At 42.0% G+C, this 26626-nt stretch overlaps 1 protein-coding gene across 2 annotated transcripts in view; it reads right to left on the reverse strand.

The window, feature by feature from the left end:
- The window catches only part of ZNF423 (zinc finger protein 423), a 235642-nt gene that overhangs the window by 170132 nt on the left and 38884 nt on the right, over window positions 1-26626 (reverse strand). For both annotated transcript variants that reach the window (XM_054841008.1, XM_054841006.1), the window contains exon 2: window positions 21849-21908. In XM_054841008.1, coding sequence (XP_054696983.1) covers window positions 21849-21908 — 60 coding nt within the window. The remainder of the gene's footprint in view (window positions 1-21848; window positions 21909-26626) is intronic.

A 26626-nucleotide genomic window follows, 5' to 3' on the forward strand; every position in this document is an offset into this window, starting at 1 on the left:
TATTTTAAACCTAGGACTGTTCTTTGGAACACACTATTTAGTGCAAGGTCATGTCTGGCTTTAAATACCCCCAGATTCAGGGCTTCCATCAAGAGTTGCTTCTTTACAGTAGGCATACACTGACTTAGTGCTAGACAGCACTTTGTATCGCAGCAACTTTGCATGCAGCTGCAATCTACAGAGGGCCCAAAGTTATGCTGTGCAAATCATTACCTAAGCATGTACACACACACACACTGCCACGGTCTGAGAGCTGGAAGGAAAAAGATACAATGAAGAGGGGGAAAGAGGCATCTCTTCATTCTTCTGCCTTGGTCCAAACAAAAAACAATTGAAGGTCTCGCAAAGGGTTACAATAATTCCTAGAATATTCCAGAGATGCAGAACAAGTGCTAAAAGTAAACAACACTGAAGAAATAAAAGGTAGCTGCTGGAGGAATGACGGGTGCTGGCGCACAACTGACACACCTCCCGGGACTCGGCAGAGCCCCGAGGTGTCCACCCAGGGGTGCGCCCACCCAGGGGTGCAGCCTTCCTGCTCCGCAGACGCAGGGCTGCCGCTCAGCTCCCCGGCAAAACAAAAGGAAAGGAAATTTCGTCTATAATTAGGAAGTGAGAACAAAAGAAACAAATGACTTAAAGGAAAAGCCTAATCTAAACGTTCATTAGTAAACGTTTAGCTTGGTGTCAAATGCCAAATCATCGTGGGAGGGGTCTCTATTTTTACGTGGTTTGTTACATTTTTAGTGTTGTCTCTAGCACCGTCATACAGCAAGACAATCCAAAATTCTCTGTCATTTGTGGTCAAAGAAGAATAAACAGATGCAAAAAAAGCCATGAGTGTTCCAGTAATGAAAACACAAACAAACCTCAGCTGAAATCTTTGCATAGGATGAAAAGTCTTGGCTTTGCTGGGTAACCCTGGTCTGTGGCTCTTCAACATTTCAAAAACCATCTTTTTTTCAAACATTTGCATCTCGAACACAGGCATAAGTGTGTGCTACCTCTCAATGGGCCAGGGCCCTAATGTGAGCCGCTGTAACCACTGCAACGATATCCACACAGAGCAGCCAACAACCTGCTTCAGCCAGGCAAACCAGGTCAGAGAACGTAGATTGCACCCCAGCCCCAGGACCAGGACCAGGAATCAAAGGCAGCTCGTTCCGTACATTGAATCCTTGCTACGCGCATCAAAAGCAAGCAGATTTGGTGCTCTATCATGCAGAGCAGCACAGGTCTTTCACACGGTGTCAAACCACATGGGGTAAAAAAAAAAAAAAAAAAAAAGGCGCCTGGCTGAAAAACAAAGAGCCAGAAAGGATAACACATGAGACACCATGGTATATTCATGCAATGTCAAATTGCACGGGATGACTACACGACAGAGCAGAGTGAGCGAAGTGCCAGCAGCCACGCGATCCTGCCGACGCTCAATTGCCATGTAACGTTCCTTGCAGGTTGAAGAGATTCATGCATCAGATGTTGCCTTCCCTCAATGAGAGGAAAAAAACAATCATAATGCCAAAAAAATTATTTGATCCAGCATGTAGTTAATGGCGTTGGCCTCCTAAGACTTACAACTTAATAAAATTGATCTCACTGCAGTACTGTAATGAAGAACAGTAGGATAAGGCTACCCTTGAACCATGAAAATTGTATATTGTTACCTCCTTGTGCCCTCCTAGGGCTATGGCCGCTACAGCCTCTCCAAGCTGTCATTTGTCTGACTTTGACAGCAGACTCCACTGACAAGTGGCAATGTGGCTACGAGAGCCTCTTTTGGAAAGGCAAGGGAAGAGGGAGAGTGCTCAGTGCTAGGTATCTCTCTGGATAATAACCCACAGGATAAAACCACAGATTATACTAATAATACAGTTTTGTGTGAAGTGTGTTAACAATAAAATATACAAAAGTCAGAGACTTTAGGAAGTGCACATTATAACATTTCACAACAGAGTCTTATTACACGCCAGTAAGTATTAAATCATATTAATTTCTAAGTAGGTGGACAGTTCTCAGCATTCTTTAGCTTAGCAAAGAAAAACTATTTTGGTAGGGTACTGCAACTCCTTCTACATCTGCTTGTACATGCACTTTACAGTGCTGCCTGCTTCTGCCCGCATTGCACTGCTCACACAATTGTTAACAACAGCCCCCGAGCATCCTCCCCTCAGCATCCCTTCTAGTAACTTACCTACACTAACATTTCACAGGGAAAATGTTCATCTTACTTCACTGATAGGATATATTTTTCTCAAATTAGCAGCTACAATGTTTAAGAAAACCTTAAGTGTCTACCTTGAGTTTAAAGGCATGGGAAGAGCTGGCGGGAAGAGCTGGCAGGAAGAGGCAGCAGAGGACTGGCAGCTCGTTGCACCTTCCTGTGCCGTATCACAGTCATCCCATGCAGAATGGGTAATGCGTGTAACTTGCTTCACAGTGCCTTGCTTTCACCGGAGCCCACCTATATCTATATATGGTCATCTCTGTATGGTGTAATAATTGCCCTGATTTCTCTAGTGAAACCAAGACTTCGCCCTGTGGTGTTCTGGCTCCATGCAAATCCAAGCTCGGTGCTGGTATGCACATAGTACCTACCAGAACGTACGGATATTTTCATGGACAGTCCTGGCCCATGTTCTCTAAGCCAGTGTAACTATTTACACCTACCATCTGACCTGAAACCCACCAGCTTTGCTCAGTCAATGGTTTTTATATCATGCTCATATACACTAACGCACCCTACACCCTGGTTTTCTTGGATTTCAGGACTTCCATGGTATCCTTTAGTCAACGTGCTAGAGAAACCTTTTATTAAATGCTGCTAATTTTTTTATTGATCAAACTGTGAGCCATTTCATTTTCCATTATAGCAGAAATCTCCTATAGGAGCATTCATATTAAGTTTCTTTATTCTGTCTCTAGTAGCATGTCACTTTTAATCAGTTTTTAGTTTCATTATTGCTTAAAAATTAGAAAGCAGTTTCTCTGTTCTTTATTGCTTTTTTTAAGTTTAGTTACTGAAGGGTTATTAAACTTGGAAAATATACAGACAGGCGTAACGTGCTAAATAAATTCCTCCCTGTCTCTAACCAACTTTAACATTAGCTTTTTTTATAATTTTTAGGTTTATTTTCACTGAAAGACTGCTTGTAATTATTACTCATGTTCTCCCCAAACACTTATGTTACTAAAGTGTGAAATGTCTTCTAACACAAAGACAGTTCTCTGGGAAGTAATTACAAAAATGCATTCAGGGGCAATAATTTTATATTAACTGTCAGCAGCATACATCTTCTGAAAAGGCACTTGTTATGAAGGAATTATTTGTGTGGAATTTGAAGGCACTGAAGGCAAAGGAAAACTGCAGAAATGCATTAAACTGAAACTCCAGCTCCCTCATCAAGGGCCAGTTTATGTTTAAATCATTACCTTGAAGGCAACTCCACACCTTCCGAAGAGTCAATTAGAAAGACAATTTCAATTTATGCACAAATTGGACACAGTCTCCACTTTTCAGTGTGGAACAATTTATACCCCCTTTTTAAGGAAATTTCTGAGCAGCTAATCAAAAAGATATATCTGAAAATTATGGGCTTCTATTAACCTTTCACTGATGACACTAAAAATACTTGCTAATGATTTATGGGTAGTAACAAAAATATTGGCCTCAAAACTGACCAGGCACATTAAAAAGATATCTGTGTCTGTAATGGCTACAAGAAAAGATTTAATGAATATTTTATAGTAACTTTTAGCCTGTGGACTTCAGTCCTTAGGAAGGCAAAATAACTCAGTGAAATTAAAAATTAAAAAAAAAAAGTGAAAGCAGCAATAGTGATTAAGCATCATATTACTTTAAAAGTGTTTTTAAAAAACAAGTCAGATGAGGAAATCATAAAACCACCACCAACCAGTAAAATTTCCTCTTAATCGTACCTGCAGGTAATGTTTCAGTCTTTCTAGTGCTTTTACTAAAATGATTTAGATGTTACTATGTTACACGACAAATGCATTTATACACCGAAAAGCGGACACAGAGCTAAATTATTACTATTTATTTGCATGCAAGCAGCAGTGGGATTGTACTTTATATTGTTAACAGCACATAGTGTTTATCAGCTCTTCAGTGTTTGGCAACCAGTTTAACGGTATAAATATGGGATGTAAACACTTTCCCGTCACAAAAAACACTGTAAGTGAATGTTAGAGAATGCAACAAAAGGCAGAGAGCGGAGCAGTCCGGCGCATGCCAAACGTTTGGTTACCAAAACTGTGCTGCAACTGCAGGATGCTGCCCAGTTACTGATCTCGGTCCCCCCGGGGTGCCCTCCCGCCCCTCTGCTCACTGGGGCTGGAGAGGTGACACCCCATCCCCCCGGCAGGGCTGCGAGGAGAGCAGCACCCCTCTTTTACACCGAGGTCTCCTCCTTGGAAAGGACAGGCTCAAAACCCAGGGGGAAGGTTCTGGTGGGCTACAGTGGGCCCGGCGATTTGTTAGCAGATGGTGGAGCAAAGGAGGAAGGCACCTCTCCTGTGTGCATCTGACCTGCAAAGGACAGCCTGTATCAGAGCAGAAAGCCACAGTCCTAGAAGGGCCATCTCACCTTCACCCATGGCTCGTTTCTGCTCCATTTGCTACCAGGGATATTCCACATTCAAGTGCAGACAACAGTTACCACCGCTTTTTCACAATATCAACACCTCACACTTCTTCCGATGTCAAACAGCAATTTGCTTTGTAGATCTCTGCGGCATTCAAATCAAATAGTGTGTTTGCACACAGCTATCCAAACTTCTCTGCTATCATCCACAGAAAACTCTCATCCACTTACTCAAGACACATAATAGTTGTGCAACGGATTATCTGCCTCTGGAAACAAGATGTTATTGTCCATTTCCAGATTCTTAAGGTACATCTGAATGGGAGTAACTGCCATCTTCAGTTCCGATAATGAGGTTCAAATCAAAACTGATCAAAATTTCATTTATATGCACAAGGAAATTAGTATGCAGCAAGTATTAACTTCAGAGTGAAGTGCACTTCTTCATAAAAACGTACTTTCACTCTTTGACGTGCAACTGTTCAGTAATACTGACCATTATAACCTAATAAAATCCATGTAAATTTTCAGCACAAAAATGGCGCTTTAATTTTATTTAGGTATGTGAATATTTTAATAATGCTCAACTTACTGTTTTTCAAGTCTCTGTTAAGACAAGCATCCTGTTTCCAGCAGTTCCATGGAATCCCACTCGCACCTGACACAGGACATCTTAATCAGGTTTTAATTCATAGGCATGACAAAACCTTTTTTTTTTCTTTAAAGGAGATGGTGTGAATGATTTTATTTTTTCTTTTTTACTTTAAGGTAAAGCCAGATATCTGTAAAACTTAAATCTATAGCTCCCTGAACAGACAGAAAATTCAGAAGGCTTAATAAAATTCACATGTGGCTTGTTATTGCAGCTGCATATCAAATGCAAAAATAAGGTATTGACTGGTTCTGCTCAGAATAGCAGCTGCTTGAACCCACGATTAAAATAAACCTGTTGATTTTTAAAGAGAGAAGAATTACAGATGATGTAATTTACCCTAAGTGACAAATGTGACTATGTATTTCAATGTTTGAATCCCCTTTGCCTAATTCAAAATGCAGATTCCTTCATTGTTCCTCTGTAAGGTCCAAGACTTTGAATTGTCCTTTCTGCAGGTCAGTTCTGGTCCCCGGAAGATTCCTGTCCTCAGTGTGTAACAGCCTGCAGTGTACGCACACGGGAACGAGATGAAACAGGAAAGCAGAGCAAGGCCTCAATACAAAATACCGTCTTAGGTCCCTGAATATATTTCTGTTCAAAATGCACTCTTCCCATGCTTAGGATATAGATTTGTTTAAAAACTGTGCTGAAGAGGAATGCCTTTCACAACCCAAACGTGTAGTTTGGGTTGGATACTACAGGTAGCATTTGCATTCATCTTTTTTACGTCTGTAAAAACCCCAAAACATTAGGACTGAGAGGGAAAGAGCCGTAGCACTCTGCAAAACATCAGGAACCAAGGGGTGGAATCGATACAAAGGGAAAGATGGAACAACAGAGGGGAAAATGTATTGGGGCAGAAAAAGAAATACACTTAGGAAAATTAAGGAAAGCAATAATTATTTCACTGACCTCACCATGGGTCTCGGTTTGCTTAGAACCCGCCTGGATGGTTTTCCAGTGGGAAAGACAAATATGTGGCTGAAGGAGCACGGAAGGGACCCGCTTCTGCAATAACTGTGCCAGGAAGTCTTCAAAACTGTGATTAAAGACCTGAGAGGTTTCTGTGGGGCCAGATTCATGGAGTTAGCTTCTTAGGTAAAATTCCTGTCCACAGCCAGGGTACAGAGGGGCAGACCTGGACCATAACGTAGTTGTGGGGTTTATGGTCTGATCCAATACCGAGTGACATCTTGGACAAAAAAGCTCGCTAACTTTCTCTCTACAAATCTGGTTTGTATGTGAGGAAAAAGCCACGTTTTCCCAAATGTCTGCTCACGTCCCTTTGCCACTGGGTACTGCTGGCAGAGGCTCATGCCTCTGCTGCATGGGAGCCCTCCAAGTGGGACACAGCCAGCAAAGCAAATGGAAATTGGGAAAACAGTACCTTACACTGCTCCAGCTAGAGCTGGGGGGGACATCCATAGGCAGCTCAAGTGAAAATTAATGATAATTAGGCACCTACATGTCTAAATGGCTCCAGAAGAGTAGGGCTTACAGACTTTCAGAAATGTTACCCTCAGGTCTCGTTATGTGTGTGCATCTCTGCACAACCAGCACCAGGCTGGGCACGATGTCCTGATGCAGGTATCCAGACCAAAGCAAAATAATTCAGTTGCCTTTTTTTCCACATTCATTAACTTAACAAGATTCTCAACCAGAAAAGAGAGAAAAGTCTGTGTATCTCGTATTATGCAGCACAGGAAAGGGTATTTAACAGGTGGCCAAGCTATTAGAGAAGCATCGGATTCTGCAAAAAGTATTACCTTCTGCGTGACCGTGGCCAGCCCCTGCTGCACAAACAAACACCTCTCCTGCCCTGCAGATACACCAAGGAGATTAATACAAGCCAGCAGGGAAACCAAATTAACAGAACGACTCAAAAAGTTTCCTGCCATTTTCTGCTTGTTCTCTCTTCCCCAGTTTTAAAACATTATGTGATTTTGGGCTGTGGGCTGTTATATTTCAGTTTGTGTTTAACACGAGCTCACACGCAAGAATTAACGTACCTCGAATTTCCTTTCTCATTTCTTTCCTTAATACCAAACTCTGAGGTCCTACACGTTTCACTTGACAAAGCCATTAATTCAGTAATTTCACATAATTAAATCGAGCAAAGCAGAGTATTTAAATTGGAGCTAAGTGAAATATACTTCTGTGCGGCTCATGCTGTTAGAATTGTGCTGCATGCTATTCTGCTGCTGCTCATTTATTAATTTGGGATCGGCTGAAACGTGACACTGCGTAATAAGGAATGTGCTGGCTTCAACAGAATTAGAAAAAATAGTAAAAAGAAAAATCAGAGGACAGTGAATCAAGCACCAAATGAAATAAGTTAATCCCTCTGAATGAGGCCTCCACAGAGCACTTCTGCACCCAGCTGAAACCGGCACCCATGTTTGTACTTTCCCTCCAATAACTAATTTCTGGCAAGAGGTTTTCAGCTATTTATCCCTGAAATAAGATGTGAGCTGCACCAGTCCTCCCGCGTGGTGATCCTTTTAGCAGCGATAACACTTTTCCTCCTAATACCTTCCTATGTTCTTTCTTCTAGCCCTATGTGGTAAAGAAAGTGTGAAAAGACATTTAAAAGAGTTAAAGCTAAAATAACTTTAAAGACTTGTCTCCCTCAGCCACTCCTCTCATTCGGCAGGTCCCAAGCGTCGGAGCAGGAGACAGCTGTGTGGTACACGGCATCAGGGAACTGGCAGAGCCCTCAGATCTACCCTGTGGATGATGTATGGTAAAAAACAAATGGACAGATAAAACCCTAAGTACAGATTTTTGCTGGCAAATGAGTACTAAAGGGGAAGAAATTAAGAAATTAATCCAAATAGTGGAAATAGTTTATGTAATTAACAAAAGTCTCTCCAGAATATAGCAGTGTTTTTTTTCCTTTCTGTCTGTGTTTTCTGCTTCTCAAGTTTCTTATGAATTACCTTAATTGGGCTCTTCCAGGTACACTGAAAGTCCCTCCACTTCTTCCTCAGCCTCGAAGGACACCTGTGAAAGGTGCAGCTCTGGACTGCTCATGATAACCCTCACCAGATACAGCTCATAATGACCCGCTCCCACTAATGAAAACACGGGGGTAGGGGAGGAGATATTGTTGCTGTTGTAATTAAGCTTGTGAAGAGTTTAGTTGGAGAGAAATTAGGTTTATTTACACGCTGCTCTGTTGCTGATGAAGCACCAGCTATTTGGGAGAACTTCTAATTAACCCTAATTTAGTTGATATGCTCTTTAGCAGCCCCATTCCCCGTATATTTTGCACTAGGTAAAAAGTGATAATACTAACAAATTATCCATTTTTAAAAGGCACATTTCTTTGTGGGGGCCGAGTCCCAATTTCTTCCCCTAAATTATTGAATTTGTGTTTTAGTTGCTGACAAGTAGGAAGACGCACGCTTAAGAACTTCATCCTACAAACCAGCTTTTTCAACAGCCAAACGCCGCGGCTCACGCAGGCATGGCCACTGTACCCACAGCCCCACGCGGCCCCTCTCCCACCAGCCCCATGGCTGGTGCAGAAAGAGGGTTTGGGGGTTTGCTTTGGACCCTTCCACCCAGATTTACAGCAACCACAGCGAGGAGTCTGTTTTTAAAGCGCTTCCGCTCGCTACATCCTTGGTCAATTATGCAGTCTGGCCACAATGTTCATTAACCAGATATGGTTTTAAAATATTTCATTACAGTATCAAGCTAAAAATCACTTAACTCTTCTGATGTGTTTTCTCACTGAATAGTTCACTGATGTCTCTGCCACACTTCCAGTGCCTGTGGTGTACCTGTGGGTTTCTTTGCAACTCACAAAGACATTTAAAATACAACAGGTTTATAACCTCAGTATATAAAAAAGCCCTAAAAATTCACCACTTTTTATAAACCATTTTGGAGGAAGAGCAACACCAATTCTTATTTCAATTTCACACACAAAACATCATGAACACCAAGCACCACTTTTTGGAAGTATGGGTGAGAAATGGAACATAATTTAATTCTGCTATGCAGAAGCATCTATGCTTGTCACAACACAAACCCAGAGATGCAGAGAGTATTTGCAGAGGTGATACTCCTCATGTCTTCAACAGTGCAGCTGTCTGCACACACAACATATAAAAAAAGAATGAAGAAAACAAAGTGGATTTCTGCAATATCCTGTCCAGAACATGTTTTACCAATCTGACTATTAACTAACTTGTGCAAGATTTCAGCCTGAAATTCACCTTGATCAGAAAAAGTACATTTTTACTGCACAAACTTTTTTTCATAAGATTATAAAACAAATGCTGCTCTCAGTTATACCCGCCTCACCCTGCTGATTTTGTGTATGGTTCCTGGATGTTACTGTGGAAATTTGGCAATAAATGTATTTTGTTTAGTATGATCAAGGAAGAGAAATCAAATGCTTTTTACACAGGATATTTCTCATTCATTTAACACGATAAATGGTCATCTGGACTTGTGTGTTAAAAGCAAACAGCCTGATATGAACTACTATCAAAGTTTAACCTTTCTCAACTTCTAGATGGGGCACACATTCTGTACAGATTAATGACAGCATTACAAACTGACCACTTTTCTGCAAATATAACCTACTGGATTAAATCAATAATGCAAAATGGAAGTCTTCCCTCCTGTCACTGAAAGAAGAACGGCAGGCTACATACATCTTTTTTGAGTACTGTCAAAATTATGCAGAGGAAAACTTCAATTCAGAACACTGTCTTCAAAATTGCCCAGTACAAAATGACTTTGAAACTTTTAAAGGAACTTCGTAATACGGAAAAAGCCAACGATCTTTCTGTTGCTACAGTTGTATCTCCTTGATGTGTCAGCAAGAACGGCTTGAGTAGTCCCTCTTGGGAGAAGGCTAATTCAAGTCCAAGTACTCATTTCTTTTAACAAAAACCATAAGTGAAATCAAGCAAAGATGGAACCAATCAGTCCATCAAAACAATACAATTATGAACTGTGAAAAGATCTGATTTAAGTCTTTGGATAAGAAATAGTTCTCAGATTTTCTTTCTGTGGATGGAAACAACCACTATCTCCATTTGGGTTCACTTACCTGACAAAATCAGGGCACAGGGATTTAGTGACATTTAATTTAAGTCACCTATAGCCAATTTAAGTCATCCAAGCCAAATAATACCTACGAGCACAAGTCTACACCATGCCCAGCTCTGAGGGCTCTGAACCCCTCTCTATTAAACAAGACCCAGGGAAAACCATCACTCCTCCTCTCAAGGACGTGGACACTGCACTCCACTTCCCCACTTCATTTGGGGGCTGCAGGTGACCAGGTAGCACAGAGCTGTTGTCTTTGCCTCGCTTATCTCCTCCAAATGCTCTTTTCTGTTAAAAATTCACACAACAGATGAAGACTAAATATACACAGCTAGAGAAACAAATCTAAATTTCGGACCATTGTTGGAGGACTTTTTTCTGCCTGGCTGCTTCGGTTGGCCCCAGCTTGCCACGCACACATGGAGGCATGCAACCAGCAAGCGCCTTCCCACCATATTTCTCTCAAATTGAAAATTTGCTCTAGCTTTGGTTCAAACAACAGCCAGAGCCTTAAAACATATACACAAGCTACACAGAGAGCCTCACCGTGCCAGTGGTTTTCTTTGTCCAAGCGAAAGCTTCCAACTGAGAGGGAAGAAATTTGCCTACAGGGTCCCTCCATTTTATGCTAGCAAATAACTCGCTTCAGAAATACTGCAGCTTTCAGCATTAAGGCGTTTAGAAGGGAAAGTGTGGGATTAAGTGGGATGTGAAATCCCATCATCCCACTGCAAGGAAAAGTACTGCTAAACATCTGAGTTTTCCTTTTGGAGTTTTGATGAGTTTACTAAGAAAACGTAACAGTGGAGTCACTAACTAGAATGCTCGTTTAAGAAAAAGCATATTTTCTTTAGTTACAATGATGCAATACAATTTCACAGCTCTCCAAAGCACCTTTTGGGTTTGAAACACAAAAGTAACAATTGCATATCAGGTTATTTTATAAAACAAACTCTTCCCTGCTGCAGAAGCCTGGAATACGAGAGCTCAGAGTTGTGGCTCTTCCCTTTTCTGAAGCCTTTCCCCAAACACAGTGGCTACAAGTTTCAATCAAGCAACAAAGGTGCTGAACTTCCCATATCTAGAAAATTAAATCAGGAAAATATATTGCATGAATTCACTTCAAATGCATCAAAGCTTCCAGCAAGAGTGGTTATTTTTAGCCAAATTACCATGCTGCTGCTTAAATACCACTAAGCTGAAGGAGTCCTTCTTTATCAGTCACAAACCGCCAACTTATCCTCAAGGAAGCGCCAAGCTCAAATGTGTACGTCTAAATCCACAGATTGTTCGGTAGCTTTCAGAGTAACGTCATTCTGACTTCTATGTTTACATTTTTATTGCTAATTGATTTACCCCTTCTGAAGAAGATGCCTTGAACAAGAGGCGTCCCTTCCTTCTCCCCTTACCCCCGTGCTCCAGCTTTATTACAACCCCAGCACTGTTGCCAAAATGAGATATTGCCTCATTTTTGGTACCGTGCCCTTGAAGGCATCTTATTAGAAAAGACCATTTCTTAATTAACATTTTTGATCTTTAATCTATTACGCATCCCTTTAATCCCATACGGAGGAGCTTTTGGCCCACTTCCGCAGCGTGGCGGTGGGAGGCAATAGGCTGGCAATTTGTGCTGAGGGCTCTCTCCCAGCTGGGCTCCAGCGCAGCCGGCTGCAGGGCTGGCTATGCTCTCGATGGTCAGTGGCAGACATTCCCATTTACTATTTTATTGAATTTTTTTTTAATAAAGACTTTAGAGAGCCACCACTCAGCGTTAAAGACGACAGGCAGAAAGGCAAGCTTATGGATGAGATCAGACTTCAGCAAGTGGCTGTCAAGCTCTTAAAATAACCAGCAAAACTCTAAGTGGGAGATTTAGTGGATCACCAACATGTGAAGTGTTAAGAAAAGTACAATGTTAAGTCCCTTACATCATTTTACTTGCAAATAATTACAGCAATTACAATGTGCTAACTGGCAATTAACATTACAGGCTTCACAACTCACCAGAATTTTTTAAAACACGCTGTGGCCCTATGTAAATTGTCTCTTTGGTACTTCTGATTTGGTGGTTGTATGAGCTAATGGCTACACATTAGCTCAGCAGATCTCAGAACAGAATTGTCCATGTGCCAGATAATTTAATTAGAGGCTTGATCTTGTCAGAGCTTTATGCAACACAAGACAGTGTTTCCAAGCAAAGCGTGTGGGTTTTTTCCTTTCTCTTTAGTGTTTTGTGACTGTCTAATAATTTCTACTATCGAATGCCAAAGCCATCCCAGGGAGAAAGTAGGCATGGCTAGTAAAACACACAAACAGGTAGGCTCTTCAGTCCCAAGTGTGATGAATTCAAAAATATGTAGAGCAAGACGCATTGAGCACCTCTTCCATGCACACCCCAATCTACTACCAGGTCTCTGCAAACATCTATTAAATCTTCATCGTGCTGTTACTCAGCCCCAAAAAAGACAAAGGTCACTTGTCTCCAACCGAGAGCCATAGGGTATCTCAAATCTCATTATAAATGGTCCCATTTAATAGTTTTCTCATTTGAATTTATACACAACAAATACAAGATTATGAGATGAGCTCAGTTTATTTTGACAATGGCATTGTAATTCCTTGTAGTGAGACCAGAAGAAGGCTACTTTAGACACTAAATGACAGAAATATAAATGTATCTTCTATTATGGGAAATTTTAGGCTATATTAACTTTAAAAAAAATCTTTTTTTTCATGAGTATTTGGCCTTAATTCCTGTTTTCTATGCATTCTTATGCTACCATAAGCATACTTGTACTCTTGGTCTATAAGCGCAACAGTTCAAGACAATCTACCCAAAAATACGGTGGTAACGGTTACAGAAACTTTTACAAGTCAGGTCAATGTTGAGTAAGACCCACTAGAGGTCCCTTCCAACCCAAATGATTCTAGTTTCCTGTACTGAATAAGCAAAGATCATTTGGGCAAAGCGTCATAAACGTCATGCAGTTCTTCACCACAGAATTTCATATCAACATCCTTACTCAGCCCAGAAAACAAAGCAGCGGAGCTTGTTTATTCCATTTGTTTTTCTTCTTTTACAACCTTGTTTATAAAACCCCATTCTCATGACTGGCACAATTTGTTTTTTCTCAGAAAGAATGATTACTGGGATCCACCACTGTGGCATTATTTTTTATTGATTTTTCTCATTTAAGCAACAGGCCAATGTAATATATTCTGTTATTCCTGGTTTACATTTATTCAGGCTGGGTGCTTTGAGCTGCCAGTTACAACTGCAATGTGTAAGCTAGTCGAAGGAGAGCATAAGTTTCTATGAAAACCAAAGAAATTGTTCACCAGGAGACTTTCCTTCAACTCTTCAGCTGTCTGATTTCACAAAGGTAAAACCCATCGCAATCGGTTCCTACAGCAGCGTGGTTTCAGCTTCCCTCACTCCTACCAGCCAGCCAAAGGAGGCTTAGAAAAGCAAAGCCACTGACCTGCAGAAACGACTCAACATAAGATGGGCTGGTAAGTGCCCATCAGTCCCAAAGCCAGAGTCTTCTGGGAAGCTTGGTCTGCAGCACAGTGCGCGCTGCATGATGCGGTGACAAAGTAGTATGGACATGGGGCACAAGGAAGACTTTCTGCTAGGTTGGGAGGCTGAATTAGCATTTGTAAAGTGCTTTGAGATCCTACATAAAAATATTTACTGAAATAAGCTCTAGAAAGCACAATTTGCCTGACCATTCAGTCTGCTTCTGTCCTCAAATCTGCAGGAGATTAGCAAATCCAGAGCACGGCAGAATTGGATAAATTAGAGATGAGCAGGACTTATCAGGTGATCTTATCCATTCCTCTGCTAATGTAAGACCATTCCTACAGCGTATTTTCAAGCACTTTGTCCAGTCCGGTTTGAAAATGACCGAAGTGATGAGAGATAATACCAGAGTCTATTAGATCCCACTACTGAGAAATGTTTCCTGATATTCAGCGTAGTATCTCCTTTGCTTTACTTTGGCCCATTAGTGCTAGTTATGCCCCTGAAGGCTATTGTAAACAACAGATATGATTTTCATCTAAAAACACAGAAAATGTTCATCTAATCACAGCCCTTTGCTTGGGCAGCAAGAGAGGACAAAGCAGCATCACTGGAAAGAAACACAGGAAGGGAGAGCAGGAGTGGGAAGATGGGAAGATGCTATGCTATGCCTTGCTCCTCTCCAGAGCTCCCTCCAGCTCAGTGGCAGCATCCTTTGCTGGGATGTTCATACCTATGAGAGATCTAAACGCAAGCAAGGGATGGAGAGCCAGGAAGGCTGTGCCTGAGGGTCCACCCATGAAGGTGAATGACTTCCTTCAGTCAGTGCAAGGAAACGAAACACAGTGTTACAGTCTCCCAGCAGATAAAGCGCCATCAGGCACACCTTTAAATAAAAAGCAAATTTCTCGCAGGGAAAAAAATGTTGCTAGCAAGACAGGGACATGACTCCGTGGAGGACATTCCCTGCCAGCCGCAGAAGGATACACTCAGGTGTGCAACCATCCATGCCGATGGTGTATTTGTATTTCTGGCAAGATGCCCCTCCCAGAAGACCCTATAGGAACATTCCCCAACCCATAGCGGCCCCATGCTAGCAGCTATACCAAGCTCACAGACTTCAGATGAGGTTAACTCGATGACCGCAGAGGTACTCCCAGATTTGACTGAAACCTTGCTGCCCATCATCAGTACTAATGCACTGCAGGCATCCCAGTGCACATGAGTCCACGGTCCCTCACCAGCATGGCCAGGCAGGGGCCCCGATCCCACAGCCTGCAGGAATCATCCCCTTTACAGATGTTGCTTGTAGCAATTTAGGGGGGCTGGCTTTAGGTACTGTGAAGCTTGGCAACACCAACGACACACTGCAATACACCACGCTTGCTCAGCTTCTCTTAAGCAGACTAGCTTTCCAGCAGACACTGTCTTTAAAAAGCCTGGGAATGAGTACGTGATGGGGTAGGGGGAGCACTCGATAGCTCACTTTGAAGTGAGCTTTTCTTTCCTCGCCTCTTTTACCATGGAAATTAATTCTCCTCCTCTGTGCTATCGCTATAATTTTTCCAATTAACATTTCTAATAGTAAGTATTTTCTAGGAAATGCCATAATACACAGGTGTGTGCTTCTAATTTAAATACCGACACCCATGCTGTGTTCACATCTGAAGATTGCTCCTTCTTGCCAGAGATTCCCTCCCCAAACAAGAGGGGAACACCTATGGCGCCGCACCACGAGAGACGCCTTGGCGGATTCGCGGGGTGGCTGTTTCCATGACAGATGCATGAGTTGGTGCTGCGCTGCACCACGTGTGGCGAGGAATCTCATTTTTTAATACTTCTTTCCCTGAAGGCACTACAGCCACGGGATACCGGTTGGACCTCCGGGAACCCTCAGGAAGCCCCTGTCACTCCAGCCAACAGCTTCCTCCAGCAGCACTACGTCCCCCTTCCTGCCAGCCTGGGAGTGCTGGGAGCAGAGACTTGCTCCCAGGAAGCCCTTGTGCCTGCAGATACCAAGTTGTGCTGTGAGCTTCTACAAACAGAGTAATCTGGGAAGGGTTTATAATTACTCGTGTTGTTTCTTTTTATATTATCCTGGCTCCAAAAATCTTACATCTGTCTTGGATGTTCACCCACCACCACATCATCTGAGTATCATATACTTTCTGTCACTTTACCTTTTGTTTGAAAAATCACTATCAAAAGTGCTTTCTTTAAAAAAAAAATTATTTATAAGTAAGAGATTGAAGTTTAATTTTAAACTGTATAATTAGGAAAGGAGGACTGAATTTTTTTCTCTTCTGAAAGGACACACAACTACATTACATCGTAAAAACCCACACATTAACAAGGAAAATAAAAGTTCAACTTAGAATAAATGAGGAATGCAACAGCCAAGCTTCAAACTTCCCTAGTTTTATTTCTAGTTTGCATTTATTTGGGTTTTGGCTGCTTCCAAAGCAGATATTTAAAATTTTGAGAGCCTCAGCCTATATTGACTGGGCTGCATGCTACAGGTCCATGAGGAGACAAGGATGTTGTTTTTAAAACCAACATAAGAAAGGCAACCAGTTTAGATGAAACGTTTTATAGTATATTGAAAGAATATTCAACTAAGAAAGTTATCAGTCTCTTATGTTCTTTGCTAAGTTCAAAGGTTTATTTCTTTGAAAATCCTTATGCTCTGTAATCAGACTCTTCTCATATCGATTCACTAATGAAATCAGCTTTTAGAAGATGTCTGAGCTTGTGAAGGCACTCCGGATGGGCAATTTCAGAGTACTTGCAAGATAACAGGTTTCTAATGCCCACTGAATTGCAACCGACCTTTTCAATGCTCTGCAGCAGAGATCTCAGAATTTCACACTGAGGGTTTTTGGGAGGGGTTTTTTCAGCATTCTGGCATTTACAAGTAAAAAAAGACAAAATACAATAGATGTAGAAATAGAGAAAAAGAGCTTGGTGTCTTGCCTTGGAGAGGGCAGTCTCTCTCATCTGGACCTTCCTGACTTCTGACACAGCCCATGCCCAGCAGAAGCTCTGTGGGAACTGCCAGGGGGACATGGCCAAAGAGCAGGGACAGCCCTGGGCACTGTGAGACCCCAGCGGATGGGGTTCTGCAAGAATGGTGGTCTTGGTGGGCACCAGAAAGTGGGCCGTGATAGGGTGCGCAAGACCAGGGTGCTAGAGGAAGGCTGAGGGGACAACAAACTTTGTGTGGTCAAAACAGGCTTCCAAAAGGGGAAAGGCGAGGAGGGAAAATGCATTTTCTGTAGCTTAGCTGAATAAACAGAAAAGGGGAAAAAGTTAATGCATGACCACTTGCAGGGGCAAGTCTCTGCTCACTTCATGAGACCCCGGCTTTCTTATCCATTTTGCTCCTTTGGCAGCCAAAATTAAACCCAACCCTACAAAACAGAGGAGAACAGAAACCATTAACACTTGGGGAGCAGACAGCAACATGTCAGGATCAGAAGACTGGTGGTGGAGGAGAGTGCAGGGAACAACCAGGGAGAGCCTTGAGCAGCAGAGATGGCATTAAAAACACCCTGGCATGGGCTCCAGAAGCCCTGAGTGAAAATAAGTCTCCAAACTGTGTCAAGATGTTCCTCCTCTGAAGATACCAAGTGAAAACTGTGATTTACATAGCTAGGAGATGCCACACAAAGCAGAAGAGAGGGTGAAAGGAGTGACCATGGGGTGCTTTGCTTTTATTTTGTGGTTCATTTCTCAAAAGCTAGTGCTACCCCTTCTCTTTTTTTTTTTTTCCTTCTTAAAGGAGGGAAACTTTAAAAGAAATTGCAGAAGGCAATTAAAAAAATCTAAAGTAGTTTACTGTATAAAACAAGTACATGGGAGAACTCTTAATGGCAAAACATCAAATATCTGTGTCCTAAAGTGTTGTAGGTTTTCTTCCCCCATGCTGCGCTTTGTTAACACATCTCTTGCACACATGCCTGGCTGCTGCAGCCAGCTCAGTGACACGGACAGGAAATCTAGAGCTAATGGAGAAAGGGGGGAATACCAACCTGTAATTTATTTTCATGATTTCTGGAATGTTATAATTGAATGATACTAACGTTGTGTGCTAAGGGATGGTTGGACACTGGCATTGGAGAGACCTTCCCAGTCACAAACACTGCGAAGATTCCCCCCATGTTCTGCAAACACATGCACAGAGGCATACCCAGTGCCATTTGTCCCCAGCACCCGGGCTGCGGATCCACGGTTCCCTATTTCCCAAACTCTTTCTTGATCAGTATCACAACTTGTAGCTGTATACAAAACTAGGATACCTTCAGTTACCTCAAAAGCAGACACACAAAAATCAGGCTTTTAGGTCTGCAGACTCCTAAGGAGAAGACAGAATCTGCTGTTTGCCCCAGACAATTCAGCCAGGGTTCCCCAGGGCCTCACAGTCAGGCTAATGAGAAATTCCCCAGCAACCCCCATGTAAAACGCTTTCAGAGGTCTTTAAAATGCCTTAAATTCTCTATATATTTAGTAAGACTTTTTACGTCTTTAAAATGTCCCTTGTTGCTCCTCAAGATAATACTCTTGTGATGTATTACAACAGCAATGTAGCATTGTCTGGCTGGACCCTTGCTTTGCAAATATTGAATCTTATTTTCCTCTTGGCTTTGAAGCAGCTAGAAAACCCTTTTGCAAAGCAGAGGTGGGCACTTGCCCAGCCCACCCTCTCTGATGCTTTCAGAGCAAGATGGACAGGCTTCAAGGGCAGCATGTGCTGTTAAGAGGGAAAAGCAGGGGGAAGGAGAACTCAGCTGTGCTCTTCCTCTGGGATAGAAAACATCTCTGCCTCTTACATCTCTTACACAGCAAAACACTACTGACTTGCTATTTAACAGCAAGCTAAGTCCTCAGATTAAGAGAGGAAAGGAAAAGCCTTTTCTCTTCCTTTTACATTAAGGAAAAAAATATTTACAAGACCTGAAGAGGAAGGAAATTCGCTATATGCCCATTGTTAAACAGGGCTGGTGGACACCCAGATTATTTACCCTGGTGCAAGGGCAGCCTGTGTGTCCTTATACATTTTCCTGATTCTCTAGGTTAATATGTACAGCCTTTAAGTTGTGGTCACTTTAAAAATAAAAAAAAAAAAAACAAACCAAAAAACCCCCCAAACCTAACATAAAACTATTTCTAGTTGTATTTAAAGTACTTGAGTAAATTCCTCAGTGCAACTATGCTGAGGGTTGGACTCCTGCAAAGCATTTCACTTTTGCAGGTTTTACCAGGACCAAGCAGTTAAGCCAGAGCAGACAGCAACTTGCACACATACTCTATCATAGGAAAAAGGATGGTGCCCTGCACTAACCTATCACCGAACAGACCCACCCAAGCACGGGATTTCTGTTGCCAATGTGTCCATTACCAAAATTCCATGAGCTGCACTAAGCAGCTCCTGCGACCACAGCCCCTTGCCCAGTGCCATGGTCCAGTTAGGAATGCACAAACCGTGCACCTTCTGTAGCGGAGAAGCCAGAAGTGGAAGAGACACAGAGCTTGGACCCCAGGGTGTGACATGTCTTGCCCTGCACCTACAAATGCTTACACCTGACCTGGGGACAGGCAGCTGTCACAGCTACCTGGACAAGCTCCATGACTGCAGATTCAACTCGTCCTCTCAAAAAAAAAATTCCAGGATAGCTTCTACAGGTTTGATGAACAAACTAAGATATAGCAACAAAAGCACCTTCTCTCCCCACAACTGCACCTATATAAATTCTTTACTAGTATTAAAAAAAAAAAAGTTAAAAAACTACCTTCTACCTGCTCTTGCTGTCCCTATGTACCACACCACCCTGGGACCATCAGTCCCCCGGCCCACAGCAGCTTCACAGAGTGCCAGCAGAATTTTTCAGAAGTCACTTTGTATGTGTTCGCACACACACAGAGATGTACAAACACATACAGGAGAAGAAGGGAGAGAAATATGTTAATTTGAAACATCTGGCAAATGTTTCAGTTAAGTCGTGGGTTTGGCCTTTTGGGGTTTTTCTGTTGGGGGGGGTCAATGAAGGGGAGGTAATTTTGTCATTTTGGGCCAGGGAAGGAAGAGGCATGGCACAAGAAGTTGAAGCGTGTTTTTTCACCCTTTATTGAACTTCAACATCACACTACTGGAGCTAATGCAAACAGGAAGATCATAAAAGAACATAATGAAAGTCTTGCACACTGGGACTGAGGGACTGGTTTCAGTTACTGAATATAGCTTTGGAGGCACACCACACAAGAGCCAGTGACTCCACACAGCCACACCACCATGTACTAGGGCTTTTTAAGCTTTTTCTATGTGGTTCCTCAGTCATATTCCAGCCTGCAACCTCTGTCCCATGCACTGCACCCTGTCTTGATAGGGTACTGTATTGCATCCTTACACACATGCGAGATTAACATCTGTAGCTACTAAACGTATTAAGAGGAAAATCCCCCTATTAGCACACGTTTTCCTTAAACTGCCATAAATCATGCATACAATACATTTTATCCCACATCTGATGTCTTGAATGAGAGCTGTAATTATGGGAGTAAATGAAGAAAAATGGAGGAGGCTCAACTAATTTGGGGAAAGTCTTTCACAGGCTGCCTTTTACTTAGAGCGTAGTCACCAATACCATCCAGAAATCCCAAATTAACTCCCGCTCTGCACAGAATTTTTTTTGTTGTTGTTGCTGCTGTTTTGAACCTCAGCCTGCGTTAAATTTAATACAATTCAAGACTTGTGATAGATAACACTGGTAACTCCACTCCACTGCTGTTTGAGACGAAGGTCAAGCAAGAGAGCCGGCAAGCGCTCTTTTCATGCGCCGTTAGCTCCAGGCACAAAGGGGCCTTCGACATCGCAGCTGGGGGTTTGCAGCAGCAGCAGCAATATTTGCTATCAAAGGCCAGTGAAAACACAAACCGTTCAAAACAGCCGTAGCGCCCAGAGAAGATGCACCCAGCGCAACTGAGAGTGCAGTTGGTACAAAGTGAAATGCCACAAAGTGCCGCACAAAGGCAGTTTATGCCTTCAAGACCAGCTAGATGCTGACTTCAGTAAGAAAAGTCTCCTGTGAGCCAGTCTCCCCGTGACTCTTATAAAACCCATGCTAACCAGGAATGCAGCACCATTGTTAATTTTCATATTACTGCTCAGTTTCTGAGCTGTTTTCACGTCTCTGCTGAGCTTCTAAGAGAATACCATCGCACAGTCCAGCACGAAGACAGCATAGAAATAGACTTACTGGCTTCAAAAAATATTCTGAGGATTATATAAATGTTAAAGACATAATAGTAAAATAGCTTTACACAGGGCTCAAACAGTGACTGAGATGTGGCCAGTTACTTTAAACGCAAACTAGTCTGACATTTACCCTCATGTTTGTGTTATCAATGCATATTGCACAACTACAGACTAACGTGCTTTATCCTGTTCAGTTTCTTGAGCCTCTTTTTATTCAAATTATCAATGTAACACAGATAAACAAGCCCCAAACACATGTTTAAGTGCTATTACTATCAAGCAGACCAAAAGCTGGTTCAAATGTTAAATCTTTCTACCATGGCAATGTACCACTTTTTTTTTCCAGCCCTGACAGTACTTTCCAATTTCCTCTGAGAGGAGAAATACACACATTCCAGTTGAGACCGAGGTTTAAAATTCCTATTAAAGCAGCTTTTATGTAATTAGATTGGAATGAATGTGCAACAGTGCCCATTGCAGAAAACTTCAAAGTGGTTATACTGGAGAAATCACAACCCGTTTCAGTATGCCCACAAGAAGAAAGAATGGCTCTCTGGAGGATAAGAGTATATTAGTCTCTGTATGTAATAGATTTTATTGACCATATGGAACTGATATAAAAATTGTGTTGCAGTGGGTAGTCTTGGATTTGAGACAGGAATGTGACATACAAAATACAGTTCCTGTAAAAAGCCTGGCAGCTTTCTGGCAGTTTTTGCAATCAGAAGAACCTAAAATATTTACCTGATTGAGTCACTGATGAGTCCCAGGTCAAAGCAAAATCTGAAGATTCACCCTCTTCAACTGGAAAAGAACAAAAATAAGTTGTGATTGCTAAAACAAACCAACTGGAAAGCAAAGCCATCAGAAAACTAGGTCCACTATGACATTAAGTATTAAAACAGACCTCTGCACTGGTGAAAAAAAAACTTACTGCTTTCTATAAAGTAATTCATAAGGTAGAAATTTAGCAAACAGATTTTCCCTACATTTTAACCTAAATATGGGATTTCTGTTTGTAGTTTCTTCCTGAACAGGTAACAGTAAGTTCATGTGAAATTTTAATAGAGGTTTAAATATCATTAGCTGCTAAGCATTCATATTTGAAATTTTGTACATTCACAACTTGCATGTGCAAAATTGTCTTTGTAAACATGGAGGTTGTTTTTGAAATGTATGCTGTAACAGATCATAGCAAAGAACTGTTCTATGAAGGGAAAATTGCCTGACTTACATCATCTTAACATACTAATTTATTAGCCATATTCAGAACCGAGTAATAAGTTTTTTCAGAGTTCAGGATTAAAAAAATACTATTATAATGTGCAACCATGTTCTGTAATGTGGTAGTCATAAATAACCGCATTTAAGGCTTGCTGATGTGAAAGCTGTCAGAGCCAGGTGCTCAGCACTTGCAAATGACATATCTATAACCTTCTGCCTGTTAAGAATTATAAAATGTCATGTGATTCTTACATTCTTAAAAATAACTAAGAGATCAGCTGACAACAAGCAGGGTACAAAAGAGCCTGATTCTGCTGTTACTGAAATCAATGGCAGTTTTACTAATGTCAGACCGGGCATTTGAAAGTAACTGCAGAAATTCTTTTTCATTGCAAAAGTTGATCATCTTTACCTGCCTACTCTATCACCTTGACACCAAGCAAATCTAAATCATGGGTCTTTATTTCCTAATGAAAAGTATTTACTCCATGCACTGAACAATCTCTAACCCTTTTATCTAAATTATGTTGGAATCAAATACAAATTCTACATAATTCTGCAACGGAAATCCAAGCCATGTCACAAAGCCACAAGCACAGTCCCTATTGACCAGATGGGACCTGTATGCCCAGGCCCTGGAACCTGCTCCAGTGATTATTTATATTGACTATTCACATTTTCATCACAAGATTCTTGATTTTATGCTTTCCCCCCCCCCCCCCCTTTTTTTTTTTTCAATCCAGTAAGGAATTCCGGCATCCTCTAAATTTATCTATTAGGCTGATGTCAGTGGTAACATCATGTGGCATTAGGAACAGAGAAGATAATTTACATAGGCAGTGCCTGGACAAATTTTGATTTTATGTTCAGATCATAAACAAACACGTACTCCTCAGAAGGGCACAGCTCCAGTCTTGTCAGTCTGCAAGTTTACTAATGGAGGAGCATGGAATTTGGCCAATTCTTTTGAAAAAAAGATATCATACTTGAGACATGGTTACACTTTTTCCAAAAAGTCTATGTTAGCATAAAGGCCATATCACACAATATTAAATTCCAGAATGACAAAGAAAAACAAGATACAAAGCCACAAGCTTACTGAAGGCATTATCAGTACCATTCCCTGACGGTGACAGGGCAGGCCTGGCTTGCACATGCTGTCTCCTAGGGGCTCACCTACCATTTTGTGTTCTGGAAACCACCATCTTATTCCCATTTTGACCCATCTCTTAATAGAAAAACTCTGGACATAGTTATCCTAAATATGATTTCACTCTTACACAAATACAGCTCTTGTTTTAACATCAAAATCTACATACATTTGGGAGGTTTCTACTCCAAAACTAAATAAGCTAAGTTAGCAATTCATGTACCTTACTCAAAACAGCCAAGTGGAATGTTTTAATTTTATTTTATCCTTCACTGCTTTTTGGTTGTCTTGCTTGGACAGTTTTTTATATTACTACTTTTATGCTGAGGGGTTTTTTTTTTATTTCTGTACATTTTATCTTGGAAAAAGAGGTAAAAAAAAATCAGTCTGCTAAAAATACATAAAGGCAATAAATTTAGTCCTAGTCAAGTAGAAATACATGGGATCAGCACCGGTCATCGGCAATTTTAGCAACACTCTGCCTTTCATGTTGGTTAAACACCGGAGACTGCTCTAGTCCTTGAGCTGCTGTAGGGCAACTGGCTCCAGCACGTAACAAAACCGCGTTTTTTGGAATCCCTTAAATGAGGGCAAAGGTTTGAGTCAGCCTCTATTGGCATTAATTTGCTTTGCTCCCTAATGACTGAAAAGGGGACAGAGAACGTATATGCAAAGATGACGGCACTTAAATTCACTTTGTACTATTGCAGTCATGGTTTCAGGTTCTCTCCCTCTATTTGCACAGACCCACCACATAGCTGACAGTGCTGCACCTCCGTGGGGGGAGGCCAGTGGGACGGAGCCTCTTGAGCTTAGACAGACACATGTCCCTGCAGCTGCTGCTCACGCCACCATTCCCTCCTATTTCTTTTTCTTTTTTCTTTCCTTTTTAAGTTTTTTTAAGCAAACATCGTCTTTCATAGGATCAACCATAAGAAAAAAGTAACCACCAAGCCTACTCCAAGAGGTATTGCTGTATTGGACTGATGTTTCTCTTGGGCAGCAGGTCAAATTGTCCCCTCGGACAGCGAGCACAGGGCGGGGGCACTGACAGAAGGGAGTCAGGACCCCGCGCTGCTTGCCATGGGGCTGGCTGGGGGTGCCCAAACGCATCCAGGCAGGACATGACCACTGGGCAAGGCCAGGCTGGCACCGCTCAGGACCGGTGTTAGGTGGTTTGATGAAGTGGCACAGTCACAGTGATGGTCAGTTGGGAGCCTGGACCTGAGCACTTGATCCTCACCTGCCTGCCATCCACCCACTAAGCTAGGCAGCAGGCACAGAGCAACAAGGGGCAAAAGCATGCCACATCCAAAAAAAGAAAGATTGGGTCTATACGCCAGCGTGATTAAAAAAGCTCTAGAGGTGTAGAGCAGAAAGATGTCTGTGAGGCTGAAGAAAAAAAAAAAAAAAGACACACCACCAAAACAAAACAAACAACACCCAAACATGATCAGGCTTTGTCACAGGCACCAAGCATAATTGTAGGGAGACATTTTACTCCACCGTGCTTCTGCTCCCTCTCCATAATGGGCATAAAACCAAGAGCTGAGAGGTTCCTCTGTGGCCACCTTAATCTTCTGGATATAAATTGTTATTTAAGGAGCCGGCATTTGAAGTGATGTCACCGCTGGCTTTATCTCAGCAATAAGCAGAAGCCATAGAAGTCAGAAGGAAAGATAATCGGTTTCTTCTTCCCAAACTCAACTTTGACACCCAAAGCAGCTGCAGATAAAATTTGCCCTGAGTTGCACGTGGCAGTCGCTGGACTCACAGGGAAGCAGGAGGAGCTTTCCTGGGCTGGTCAGAGACGTGGGGACATGATGCTGTGCATGGAGGGGAGAGGAGTCCCACAGACCCCATCTGGGGACAGACACCTGGAGGCTGCCTTAGGGCTTGGCCAACCCTCCCCAGGAGGGCAGAGTAGGTCCGGAACAGATTTGGCTGCTACAGCTGTGAGGGCACTTCCAGCTCTCACTACTCAGAACAGAGTCAGAAAAGCCTCAGTCCGTAAAATCAGCTAGGGAATAATTCACTTAAGTTGATTTTTCAGTTAAAGTTTTGGTTTCTTAATATTTTTCTCATCATTCCTTGAAATCTAGGTTGACCTAGGTAACCAGCGTGCATTAACATTCACTTATGCTATTATTTAAGTAGTGGTAACGGGCAAAAAAGCTGGTGAAGTGGTACAAAGCATTCCACACAATCACTTCCAAAATACATTGCACAGTAAAATAATTCCTGTCTCATTAGCAGGAAAATGTTTTCTGAGACACACCAGCCACAATCATAGCTACTGAAGTCAAGGACTAGACACTTTCATCTGTGCTGGTTAATCATTCTGAATGTATGGACACACAAGTCCACGTCGCTGATGTTCAGCGTGGGCAGGAGCCACCCACGTACCTGAAACACTCTGCAGCTTGGGAATACCACAGGAAACAGCAGCACAGTGTAAGACAGAGCTGAGATTTTACAAGACAACTAGAGATCGTGTATCAGCTCTAGCTACTTTACAGGAATACTGGTGACATAATGGTGAAGGCTCAGCATTTCATGAAATTTTGGAGGCATTTCATACTGGGCATTGAAAGTGAAAAGACCAAAAATCACTGATGTTAAGCTTTAGGCAGAATGTTCGCAAGTGCACTTCACATGTTTTTGTTGGATACTTCCTGTTTTCCTTCACAAACTCACCTCATTTTCTCCTCAAATTACTTTGTGTGCCTACACATTAAGTCATAGTTGCAATCATGCAAGTTGCTATGTAACTACATTGTTACTCTTGTCTATCTGCTCTCTCCATCTGAATGATCATTTTTAGATACTTTGGAAAAGCATATTTTTACTCCTGCAGAATAATACAGAAACAATACAGCGAGAGGGCAGAAGTTTGGTCCCACTCTGCTCCATGTGTTATTGACAGAATGGCACCCAAGGTGCAACACACTGCACCAATGGAGAGGGTACACGTCTCCCAGTGCCAAAATCGCTGTGCATTTGATTAGAAAAAAAGATGGGCAAGAAACAAATCAAGTACTAAACCTTGATATCAACACTCACAGCACTATATTTCTATTTTTAAAGCATTAACATTTTTTTCTTCTCTTTTGTAAATGGTCCATAGTATTTGGTGGCACACAGAGAT

This window comes from Grus americana, chromosome 13 (genome assembly GCF_028858705.1).
Source record: "Grus americana isolate bGruAme1 chromosome 13, bGruAme1.mat, whole genome shotgun sequence".
NCBI lineage: Eukaryota > Metazoa > Chordata > Aves > Gruiformes > Gruidae > Grus > Grus americana.